The sequence below is a fragment of the Megalops cyprinoides genome, chromosome 23 (genome assembly GCF_013368585.1).
Source record: "Megalops cyprinoides isolate fMegCyp1 chromosome 23, fMegCyp1.pri, whole genome shotgun sequence".
In the NCBI taxonomy this organism is placed as follows: Eukaryota; Metazoa; Chordata; class Actinopteri; order Elopiformes; family Megalopidae; genus Megalops; species Megalops cyprinoides.
In genome coordinates, this window is record NC_050605.1 from 23,924,833 (window position 1) to 23,937,041 (window position 12,209).

At 48.2% G+C, this 12,209-nt stretch overlaps 2 protein-coding genes across 2 annotated transcripts in view; one reads left to right on the top strand and one right to left on the bottom strand.

The window, feature by feature from the left end:
• Positions 1 to 993: 993 nt before the first annotated feature.
• On the bottom strand, positions 994 to 10,650 carry mrps35 (mitochondrial ribosomal protein S35). Its single transcript, XM_036517847.1, has 9 exons — positions 10,512 to 10,650; positions 10,211 to 10,263; positions 9,878 to 10,045; positions 8,739 to 8,799; positions 7,596 to 7,735; positions 4,423 to 4,532; positions 3,943 to 4,012; positions 1,320 to 1,590; positions 994 to 1,238 (listed from the first exon to the last, which is right to left on the bottom strand). The coding sequence occupies exons 1-8, from the start codon at positions 10,648 to 10,650 to the stop codon at positions 1,324 to 1,326; spliced, it is 1,008 nt and encodes a 335-aa protein (XP_036373740.1). The 3' UTR covers positions 994 to 1,238; positions 1,320 to 1,323.
• An 864-nt stretch (positions 10,651 to 11,514) lies between these two features.
• kcnq1.2 (potassium voltage-gated channel, KQT-like subfamily, member 1.2) overlaps positions 11,515 to 12,209 on the top strand; it is a 128,264-nt gene continuing 127,569 nt past the window's right edge. The window contains exon 1 of the mRNA XM_036518516.1: positions 11,515 to 11,537. Within this exon, the coding sequence (XP_036374409.1) occupies positions 11,515 to 11,537 (23 nt within the window). The remainder of the gene's footprint in view (positions 11,538 to 12,209) is intronic.

Below are 12,209 nucleotides of genomic sequence, written 5' to 3' on the forward strand. Positions count from 1 at the left end.
AACAGACAGCATTAAAGTTGTACTTTGCAGTAATGCTTTACAGCCTACATATTGTGTAAGTTCAGACTGTCAGGAGTTACAGCATGTGTTGAAAGTACTGATTGTATTACCTGAATGCCAAACTCACTTGTCGGTTTGGTTGAACGTTTTGTTGTAGTTGGTGTTCTTTCTGAACTTTTTAAACCAACGTTGTAGCATTGCTGTGAACCCAGCAGGGGTAATCTGAGGTCACGTCATTAACATGGCGTTTAATTGTGGTTATGTGCCGTTTGCATCCTCACATATGGGACCTGCAGTTACATTAGCTAACCAGTATTTCCGTGTAACTGACAGACAACGAACTTGCAACTAAATAAAAAGAAAAAAAAAAAAAAGCGTAACTTGATGTACCTGTGCTCTGTGACATCAAACCATGCAAAGTCACTTCCAGAAAACCTAACATCTGAGAGTACACTCGGTACCTTGGCATATGTACTGAAGAGCTGAGTGAAGCTCATATGCAGGAACAGACAGGCAGGGTTTTGTTCTGGGACACAGCAGCGAGGTGCTAAGTGCACTTGGGTTTTGGAGCGGACTCTGCGCTGAGCTCAGGCCTGACTCCTCTCTCAGCAGCGGGAGAGCAGCTGGACCAGAACCGCCTCAGGTTTCGGCTGTCCCAGGCCCAGCGAGGACCCCACACTGTTCCCAAACGGGCTGGCATTTCACTCGGGCCAGCGCTGAATGCGGCCCTTTCACAGGGAGGGCAGGGCGTGGCTTTGCGCTTCCTGTAAGCGGGACGCGTGATGGGAAATGTCGGGAACAGGTGCTATTCAGGTAAGTTAGATGTGAGGAAATTACAGGAACAATGACAGTCATTAGGTGCTGGTCACTTTTGACTCAGCTTTGGTATCCTTATGTGGCATTCAGGCACAGCCCAACAACAAAAGGTGAAGAAAAAACCCAAGTGAAGCAATTTCAATATTTTACTCATATTTTTATTCAGTTATGGTGTAGACAACAGAAAAGAATGTACTTTCATCTGGAGGAAAAAAAAAAGGGCTGATGGATCCAGTCCTGGGGTATTATCTGTGACCACCACTCTCAGTGCACAGTGATGTCACGAGTAACTCAGTCTTGGTCTGTTTGCGTGTGAATTTGCACGTGTGTGTGCGTGTGTGTGTGTGAGAGAGAAGGACTCGATGTTGACCAGTCTCTTCACAGCGTCTCTGTACTGCAGTGTGTGTGTGTGTGTGTGTGTGAGAGAGGGACTCGATGTTGACCAGTCTCTTCACAGCGTCTCTGTACTGCAGTGTGTGTGTGTGTGTGTGTGTGTGTGTGTGTGGCTCAGAGGTTGAACAGTTTCTTCACCGCTTCTTTGTACTGCAGTACGCTGCTCTCGTTGTCTCCCTCGTTCTTCAGCCTGGTGACAGAGTCTCTGTACTTCTGCACCTCGGCGGTCCCCAGCAGCTCCTCTCTGGCCACGCCCGCGTCCCCCTCCTCCCCCCGCATGCGCAGCAGGGTGTCCAGAGTGTTCCTCTGCGACAGGCTGTCCTCCCAGCTGTACTCCTCCATGTCCGCCAGGGTCTTGTCCTTCTCCCAGGCCTCCACTTTCTGCACAGAGAACAGGCAGGTGAGCAGGCAGGTCTGCAGAAGCAGCTCAGAGCTGAAAAGGGGCTCAAATGGCCTGGGGCTTCAACCCCCCCCTTCCAGTCAAAGTCTAACTGTAACAGGCCATTCTAATTTATCTGCAGAGGTTCTGGAAACTTACAGTCTGCAACACTGAACAGTACTGCCTCAGTTTGTTTTAAATCCTGCTGCAGGGTCATTTATGAGCCACTGACAGGGAGAGACTTGGTTTTAGATCTCCTGCCAATTACAGCACATCTTCCTGCTTCCACACTCCAGATCCAGAGTTCTGCCTAACGCAAGCAGCAATGCAGGCTACAGACTGTTAGTCCACTACTGACACGCATATTTAATCTTCGTAATCTAACGGCATTTATACTACTCTCCAAGGCTACATTAAATACCAAAGTTGATTCAATTTTAACAGTCACTTTTTTAACAATGGATTGCTGTGTATGGACTGTCCCAGCGAGTCTTTTTATGCCCGTGTATGGTATCTACGTTGTCCTGGTTTTACCATTATGACTGCATGTCCATACTGTACTAACCTCTTTCTTTCGTGCACACCTGTCTGCTAGGTTTACTGAAACTGAAGGTATTTCTCAGCACCTGGTTAGTTAGTTAAGTGTAAACATTAGTAAGTATTTGACTTAAACCGTGCAGCACTGGGTCCTGAGCTAACTAACACCACTTAACTGCAATCCGGGAAAAGTGGATGGAGGACTTTCACCCCTCTCCCCTCCACCCCTGCTCTTCCTGGCTTTTTAAGTGCTCTGCGGGTGTCTCTCACAGAGATCCAGTTTCGCCCCTGTGCTTTACTCCTCGGAGCAGCCTCTTCAGGCCGGCCTGCTCCGCTCTCCTTCCCGCTCGGACAAAAGCACGATTGTGTGGAGGCCGCTGAGCACAGCGTGGGCACTGGTTCCTCCCGCCGCGGCCGGGATGCAGGGTTAATGACCGTCATTACATCCGCATGCTCTGTAATACTGTCTGCAGTTTGAGGAGGGGTCTGAGAGGATTACCCCTCTCCTCCACGGAGACCACAGACACCGATAGCATCGCTCTGTCTCTGCCGAGAAGGCAGCTAGCTTCCCACCCAGCCTTAAGCTACCATATTAAAGCCCTGGACACTTAAACCTATGGCAGGAGTTACCTTTAAGCAGGGAAAACAGGAAACCCGGGCTACTCCTCTCTAAGGGTAATCTGTGGTGCTTCACATTAAGTGAATTCATGGGTGGACACAAATGTTAGTAAAGGCACATGAGTGAGACTTTAAGTCTACTCTTATCTACTGAGCCAGTTAAGTCTAGACTTATATACCGAGACCTGGGCTGTTCTTGCCCAATTCACGTGTGTTTGAGGGAAGGACAGGCTGAATGGCTTTGTTCTGAGTTTCTGGGTTAATTGGCATCCCCCCAGAGTTGTCCATTTGATAAAGAGTCCACTCATCACCTGTAATCCTGGCTTCATGTTTCTGTGAGTTCTGTGTTTAGAAAAAACAAGCAGCCCATCGGTTTGAGGCCAGACCGAGAGTTAAGTGTTCAGGGCATCGATAGAGCAACTGTTTTCACCTGCACCGACCCACCCAAACTGTGCCGAGAGATTACCGGCACGGCTTGGACCACTCCGCTGGCTGAGCGTGGGCCCAGATTGGCGGCGTGGAGGAATTAGCAGGCAGAGGCTGTCTTACAGAGTGTCGCTGTGATAGCATCGCTCTGACAGCGGCTAACAATGCGGCTCTTTGCAGTGTAGCGTTTCTCCTGAGAGCTGCGCGGCTACGCTCACACTAAGCGCTCCTTTGTACTCTCAAAGGGCAGGGGGTCGGGTTACACTTCCAGGCCTGGACACGTTTTCCTGTAACACGCAGGCTGCCGTGGCCTTTCAGCGCCAGAAACAACCCTCCCAGAGAAAGAGAGGTGGGAGAAACACTGACAGCCCAAACTTCTCTCCCGGGACCCCAGCGCTGGGTCTGTGAGAGTCTGCATACTCCGACCCTGTGCCTGTTTCACAGTCATACGGTGGCTTCGGTTTCTTCTGCTCCAGAAAGAACGCGAGTGTCATAAGGCCGGCGACTGCTCTCATTGTTGCTTGTTAGCAACAACTGTGATTTGAAATCTTGACCCTCCTCACTCAATCTGCCTCTTATTCACAATGTGTGAACAGTAACTACACAATCAGACAGGCTCTAGACAGGCAATGGTACACAGATGACTAAAGCTTGCATTTGATGCATTCATGCTTGTAAAAACCCTATCTACACTGCAATCACTGAAAAATATCAGGAATTCTCTACACATGAAGCTTCATAATTCCAACCCCTGTCAGACACAAAGGACTTACCCAGGACTCATGGTATAGGACAGTGAGGAGGTACATGGCATAATCGTAGTTCTGCTTCCTCAGAGGACAGCTGCAAGAAAGCAAATGGGTCAGCACTGACCAACATTTCTCACACTGAGTTTATTTTCCCCCCACAATCCACCATGCACTTTGTCTCAAATAATTAGCACCAGTTCCTGTCCCAGGAGAGGCTGATCCTGACCTTCTGGAGATTCCTTATGGACAGATGGGAGGAGGAGAGGGAAGCAACTTACTTGGAGACGCACCTGTCTGTGGTGGTGAGTGAGTGTGTGGTGAACGTGTCTGGGGGGTGGGGGCTGTACCTGTCTGTGGTGATGGTCAGTGTGTCTATATCTGTCTGTGGTGATGGTGAGTGTGTCTGTTAGGGGGCTGTACCTGTCTGTGGTGATGGTGAGTGTGTCTGTTAGGGGGCTGTACCTGTCTGTGGTGATGGTGAGTGTGTCTGTTAGGGGGCTGTACCTGTCTGTGGTGATGGTCAGTGTGTCTGTGTCCTTGCAGTAACGGTCACCCACAAGTTTAATTAGCTTCTTCCGCGCATGGTCATCCAGGTTCAGACTGGACAGTTTCACCTGCAGACAGCAGAGTACATGTGTGTGCACGCACATTTACATTTATTCAATTGGCAGACGCTTTTATCCAAAGCGACTTACATAGGTTACAGTTCTTTACAATGTTATCCATTTATACAGCCGAGGCAATTGTGGGTTAAGTACCTTGCCCAAGGGTACAGCAGCAGTGTCCAAGCGGGGATCGAACTGGCAACCTTTCGGGTACGAGTCCTGCTCTTTAACTATTGTGCTACACACGCACACATACACAGCTTAGTCTCACAGAATCAACACTGATAACACCAAATCTTTCACAAAAGACTGGTAGCAGAAAAAACACGTACAGTACTAATAACACTAACAGCTAACTAACGGTGATCCAGACCATCCCAGCAGCGATTATGGGGACACACTTGGGCTGATCTGAGGAGCAGTATTCAGTGGGTATAAAGGCCAGGCTGCAGGCCTTTGGGGTGGCGGTTTATTGGACAGTGATTTGAAGGCTCTGTCTCTCAGCTCATTCTGCCAGCCCCATATCTGAACCCTCACCAAAAGCCTTGTGCGCACAGACCTCTAACACAGCAAACCCACAACAGGTCAATCATTCCGAACGGAACTCTCTGAACTGAGAGCTCCACCCCATCACTCAAATCCCCTCTCTATTCATACGAGTCTGCGGGATACAGACTTATCTGCATCAGAGTCATGGCCTGAAGGATCTCTAAGCTCTGCGTGACCGGGAAAAACAAAAGAGATTAATGTATGTGGAGCGCAGGGTAAGGCTGGCTGTAACATGCATGTGTGTGAGGCTCTGAGGTGCGTGTGTGTCTGCTGTCTTTCAGTGAGTTGGATGGATGAAGCAGCTATCGAGGGGAGAGATCCATTCACCCAGGCCTGGCACCGACGGAGGCCGGTTTTCTGAATGACAGAGGAGGACTGAGGTCAGGGCTGTACGCTCCAGCGCGCTCCGCCAACTCCGCCAACCACGGCTCCCACCAGCTCCTTACTACCTTCATCTCTCAGTTCATCCCACACTCCCCACTGCTAGGCCTAATCCAAAGGGATTACTGCAGAAATGATTTCTGCATTAGGCTGGTAACCCATCGGCAAAGTATCAGGGCAGCAGATGGCCAGAGATTTGTGCCAAACCACAAGTTTCAGCTCCACAATCAAAACCGTGACCATCATAAATAATTTTTTAAAAATCTATGTATTTACAGATTAATTAAGTATGATGAACTTAAATAATTTTCCTCCAAAGTCTGTTGAACTTTTACATAAGCAGGGGAAAAATGGACCCAGGAAGGACAGGACATGATTGTGGAACTCCACTGACAGCAGGTTACCTTGGTCCCCACCTGGTTCTAACCAGACTGATGTGTTTCCACCTGACAGTTCTGAGGTTCTGTGACAGGAGAAAGGCAACCGGGGATACCCCCACCCATTCAACAGTCACCTCAAAAAGCTGAAGGTAACCTGAGAGACTTTAACTGTGCAGCTAGAATAATTCTCCTTCTAGCACTGTTTTGGGGACGATCACCACAGCAACAACACAAAGCCTGAAAGCTCATCCGTGTGGTTTAAACGGCAGATGCTCAGATGCACAGCACACTGCAGATCAGCTGTGCATGACCTCACGACGGCTGTGGTCACGTTATAAAAGACGTCACCTGTTACCATCTGTCCCAATCAATCAATTAATGTGTTGGCACTGGGACCACCTAGTCCCACCCTCTTGCTGCTAAGAAGCTCTGTGATGATCTGATATTACAGAGATTAAGGATAATTATGTCAATCAAATAGTAACTATGGTTCAGCAATGGCATGTTTGGTAGCTTTGTTTGGATGCAGTTGAAACGAAACCATTTTAAATAATTTATCTTAACGCGAACTCAGCGAGCAGTTATTCTACTGCACCTGCTGATTGCTCTCATCCTATAAGATGACACATCATCAGTCCCTGCCATAGAGATGAGTGGGACAGACACGATTACATTCAGTTTCTTAGCAGACACACTTAGCCAATTACAGTTTTCACATGTTATCCATAGACAGAGGTGGATACTTACTGAGGTATTTCTGGGTTAAATACCTCACCCAAGCAGGTGTGTTACAGCGCCCCAGCAGGGAACTGAACCAGCAGCCTTTGGGTTACGAGCCCTGCTCCTTAACACTGCACCTCACTGCTGTCCTGCTCCTTACCACTGCACCACACTGCTGCTCCTTACCACTGCACCACACTGCTGCTCCTTACCACTGCACCACACTGCTGCCCTGCTCCTTACCGCTACACCACCCTGCTGCCCTGCTCCTTACCGCTACACCACACTGCTGCTCCTTACCACTACACCACACTGCTGCCCTGCTCCTTACCACTACACCACCCTGCTGCCCTGCTCCTTACCACTACACCACACTGTGGCCCTGCTCCTTACCGATACACCACACTGCTGCCCTGCTCCTTACCGCTACACCACACTGCTGCCCTGCTCCTTACCGCTACACCACACTGCTGCTCCTTATCGCTACACCACATTGCTGCCCTGCTCCTTACCGCTACACCACACTGCTGCTCCTTATCGCTACACCACATTGCTGCCCTGCTCCTTACCGCTACACCACACTGCTGCCCTGCTCCTTACCGCTACACCACACTGCTGCCCTGCTCCTTACCGCTACACCACATTGCTGCTCCTTATCGCTACACCACACTGCTGCTCCTTACCACTACACCACACTGCTGCCCTGCTCCTTACCGCTACACCACACTGCGGCCCTGCTCCTTACCGCTACACCACATTGCTGCCCTGCTCCTTACCGCTACACCACACTGCTGCCCTGCTCCTTACCGCTACACCACACTGCGGCCCTGCTCCTTACCGCTACACCACACTGCGGCCCTGCTCCTTATCGCTACACCACACTGCTGCTCCTTATCGCTACACCACACTGCTGCTCCTTACCGCTACACCACATTGCTGCCCTGCTCCTTAACACTGCACCTCACTGCTGCCCTGCTCCTTAACACTACACCTCACTGCTGCCCCAGAAAAGACAGACAGACGAACAGAAACACACACACACCTGAAGCGTGACCACGCGGGCCCGGGGGTTCCTCAGTGACGGACCAGCGGAGGCGTAGTCTTTGGTTTCCACGCGGATGGGGAAGAACTGCTCACACTTAGAGTCCGAGTTCAGGGCCGACGGCCACTCTGTGCAGAAGGCTGGAGACAGAGCAGTGAGAGTGAACCTGAGCACACACAACCCTGGCAGTGCAGACAGCACCACTGTGCATATGCACACACACCCTCCTGCAGGTCCTGGCAGAGCAAATCACTGCGCATACACACACCCTCCTGCAGGTCCTGGCAGAGCAAATCACTGCGCATACACACACCCTCCTGCAGGTCCTGGCAGAGCAAATCACTGCGCATACACACACTCTCCTGCAGGTCCTGGCAGAGCAAATCACTGCGCATACACACACCCTCCTGCAGGTCCTGGCAGAGCAGACAGCACCACTGTGCATATGCGCATACACAAACCCTCCTGCAGGTCCTGGCAGTGCAGACAGCACCACTGTGCATATGCGCATACACACACCCTCCTGCAGGTCCTGGCAGAGCAAATCACTGCGCATACACACACCCTCCTGCAGGTCCTGGCAGAGCAGACAGCACCACTGTGCATATGCGCATACACAAACCCTCCTGCAGGTCCTGGCAGTGCAGACAGCACCACTGTGCATATGCGCATACACACACCCTCCTGCAGGTCCTGGCAGAGCAAATCACTGCGCATACACACACCCTCCTGCAGGTCCTGGCAGAGCAAATCACTGCGCATACACACACCCTCCTGCAGGTCCTGGCAGAACAAATCACATTTTCTGGTTGGATATCACAACAATTTTAGGATGGCAAAATAATCACACAAAGGTAGGTGTTCCAACAGTCTGAATGGCAATCAAATGAGACTGAAGACTGGGTTTGGATATACGTTTGCCCTTAGATCTGACTGAAAAAACTCAAAGTATTAATAATGTTGTATGTACACATACATTTTTCCATTAACTTCTGTGGCCCCAGAACTCACTGAACTGTGTATGAAGAAAAAGAATATTTAAGTGCAAGTGTATATGAGCCAAAGCTCAGGAGAGCTGCTGACTGAACTGTAATGTTTTCACTGTGTTTAACCCACAGGGTTTCTGTTTAAACGGGAACTTACGCTTCAAAGCTTCACAGTGTTTCTTTATTGCTGCTGGGGTTAAATGCAGAAAGTTCGGAATCTGAAAGAGATTTGATATTTCATCAAAGGCATTGCATTTCAGAAAATGCACATTAAAAGCTTTAATACTTAACCAGAACACAGCACAACAATTTCGTAACCTATGGCACCTCAATACCCAAACTGCACTCTGTCTGGGACTGAAACTGCAGCTTCAAGCAGTTTTACATAAGAGCAATCCAAAGACAGATCCCTCTGCCTCCCGTACTTTGAGTAATCTTTTAAACCTCAGAAGACGCAATCAAAAACATTAACGACATCATTACGGATGGTCCAGCTGTTGCTGAACAGAACACACAGGTGGCCTGTGGCCGGGTGGATCTGCGAATCAGACAACAGCTGTAATCCTGCCACAATCCCAGGGCCCCAAACTCATACTCACCGCCAGTGAGGGCGGATTCTAGCGGGCAGCTGAGGTGACACAAGAATGCAGTCACTGTTCTGCCGCACTGTGGTCCACTTGTGTAATACAGAATGTGGACTCTGGACCTTACTGTTAGAAACCTGTGGCGGATACAGTTTTCCCCGGCTTTACAACAGTGCCTTCATTCAGCTGCTCCGATAAATGGACTACCTGCTGTGCAGATTGCATTGTGTATGATAAATAATATATATATTTAAAAGCAGGCTGGATGTTTGGGCTGGGACTGTAAATAAAAGCAATATGTGAAATAAGCACGATTAATGGAAAACGTGCATCATTAAGGAAACACGTGCACGAATAACGAAACGATGCAACTATTCCGTTATTGGCAGGTGCATCGCTGATTTTCAAGCCGCTGGCCTAATCAAATATAAATCAGCGTCCAATTAGCTGTGTGAAACGTCAGACGAGCAAAGGAGGTACTGCAGTATCAGGTTTACTTACATCTGCGAAATGGGTACACTTCTAGGTTTCTCTTTTAATGCCGTGTCCGTTTTATGTTAAATGATTTACATATGCATGAACAGTCTTTTTTAAACATAGAGGCCTGCATCCATCAGGTGGACCTACTCTTTTTTATGCTTCAAAGTGATGTTGACTGCCCGTCGCTAATGGAGACGATGAGACGCCTGTGAGAAAAGTCGTGCCCTCTAACCTTGATGAGCTCCAGATTGCCCTTCTTGGCCGGGGGCACACCCCGCTTCACCGGGTAGCCCATGCGGACAGGCAGCGGGACGGTGGCGGCCTTGAAAGAGGCTGCAGTCGGGTACACCGCGGTCCAGTCCTGGTCCACAGGCATCTTCTCCGATCGTGGTTCTCCAGCCTGTGACATGACATATACAGAGAGCGGCGACACCAGAGCATTAGCTTGTCAACATCTAGCGAGACTAGCTAATGCCATTCTGCGCACCCGTTCTTAACAGTAGCCACCTTGCAAAAGGGTCTGCTTTAGATTTTACAGATTGCTACTAAAACGGATCCGGTTTACCTCTCGCTTCGGTCTTCTGATAAAAGCTCCCCTGTTACCTCTTGCAGGAACACCTAAAAAGGTTGGCAAAATGTTTTGTTGACTAACCAGACATTTGGTAAAGTACGACCATTTTCCAGATTTCGACAAACGTTTCGAACACAAACAGCATTTCAGATTCTTGCAGTTAATGTGACAGACGCACACAGCTATATTTGCAAATAGCGTGGCTGTGACCTATCTTTCATAGCTCGTTAGCCACAGTACTTCAGAACTACAGACCTTTCATTAAGAAGTACGGTACTGACACAAAAGCAGCTACCTTTATTCGAGGTACCACTGGTCACTGATAGGGCTGTGGCATATGTCGCCCTTCTGCATACTTGATTCATTATCTGAAAAAAGTGACAGTTTATTCGCCTTAAGGACGACATGGCTACACACACCGTAGAGGCGGCCATGATTAAATGGAGGCGACTACGGCGACTACGTAGGGACAAACAAAGCGTACAGTCGAAACACGTACTCCCAGGCACCATAACGCACCCAGATGGGAGTCAAGGGTAACTGAGAGCCAAGTGCAGTACGAATAGATGGAGCCCCAACCATCGATCCAGGAACCAACGGTTTAAGGCTATAAATAATCTCGGATTAGGGCTATGTCGCACTTTCAAGTGAACAAATAAGATTATGCAGCAAAATACGTTTGATAAATCATTGCTACACGCATTGACATCATAATATTATAAAATCAATCTCAATTCTCCTGATTGATTGAAAAATGTATAAATTGTGTGACATACCGGAATCGTTCAGTCCTATGCGTGCTGCTTTTTATGTTGTAAATGGCACGTTAAAACGGATCTTAAACAATGACATATCCAAGCCATAGACTTTCTGCCCGCCGCCGTGCATTTCTATGTGGACAAGTGTTTGGATTGACGAGTTGGTAAATAAAAAGTTAGCTGCGTCAAAATTCCAAAAATGCAATTGCACAAAATGCTGTTGAGTTATAATCTTCATTGCACGACTGTCTTTGTGCATGTAAAAGTGAGTATATGTACTGATTCATATGGCCGTGGTCACGTGCATCAGGTGGGAACGCAGAGCGCGCTGAAATCGGCTGCGCACGTGTGCGGCGTGGTTCCGCGCCAGCTGCTGCGGCAGTCCGACTGCGCAGGGATGCATCGCACACTGTCAGTCTGACAGGGGGATCATTGCGACGTCTGTGGGATAAGTGTTTCTTTCTTTGTATTTGTCTAATTTCCTGAACAACTGTCGATAAATACTGCGCTATCTTCTGCACATTTTTTAAAACCGCAAACATGCGCTCACCTTCCGGCGTCGAGTAAGACAGGTAAATAACGCTTTCATTCGCACGCGTCGTCAGCTCTGCAGAAAGATAATGAAATTGAAATGAAAGTAATGCTGGTATCGTGCACTGAGTAGCATTTTAATGCATTTATGGAAATTAAAACGCCGCTGTAGTTGCCCATTAGTACTAGTATTCTGGTAATTCTGAAGCTGTGTTCTGTGTTAAATTTTTTTGCTCTTTGAAGTGGCAGCTCCAATGCCATTGGAGTATATTGTGGACATAGTCTTTATAACTAGAAAAGTTGTCTCTAGTCAGTGTCACGGGCAAGCATAGTCTACAATTCATACTCTGCACCATGACAATTCCATAACAATGACATTATGGTATAATGGTTTTGATATTCTGCCTGTGGATTCCACAGTCAACAAATAGCCTACATATCGTTTTATTTCAATGAACATTATGGTGCTGTAATTAAGGCGGTTTTGTCTGATTTATTTTAACTTTATGAATTCCGATAGCAAATCATTTATACAGTCATTAATTTAATCTTTTTGAAACGTTGCTGTTTTGAGGGACAACTGCTTGAAGGTAATTGCTTAAAATCCATCGCTGTGAAAACTTATTGGGATTGAAAAATAACAATTACAGAACTTCTAAAATGTACGTGGCATTGTACTGTCTAAAGTTTGTGTGTAAATAATC

What these genes read in the sequence shown, in the direction of transcription:
- mrps35 (XM_036517847.1), bottom strand. Translation starts at nt 10,650, where the DNA reads ATGGCCGCCTCTACGGTGTGTGTAGCCATGTCGTCCTTAAGGCGAATA. An exon ending in CAGTGGTACCTCGAATAAAG is followed by an intron (nt 10,264 to 10,511) that starts GTAGCTGCTTTT and finishes CAACCTTTTTAG; the next exon opens with GTGTTCCTGCAAGAGGTAAC. An exon ending in CTGACCATCACCACAGACAG is followed by an intron (nt 4,013 to 4,422) that starts GTACAGCCCCCT and finishes GCTTTCTTGCAG; the next exon opens with CTGTCCTCTGAGGAAGCAGA.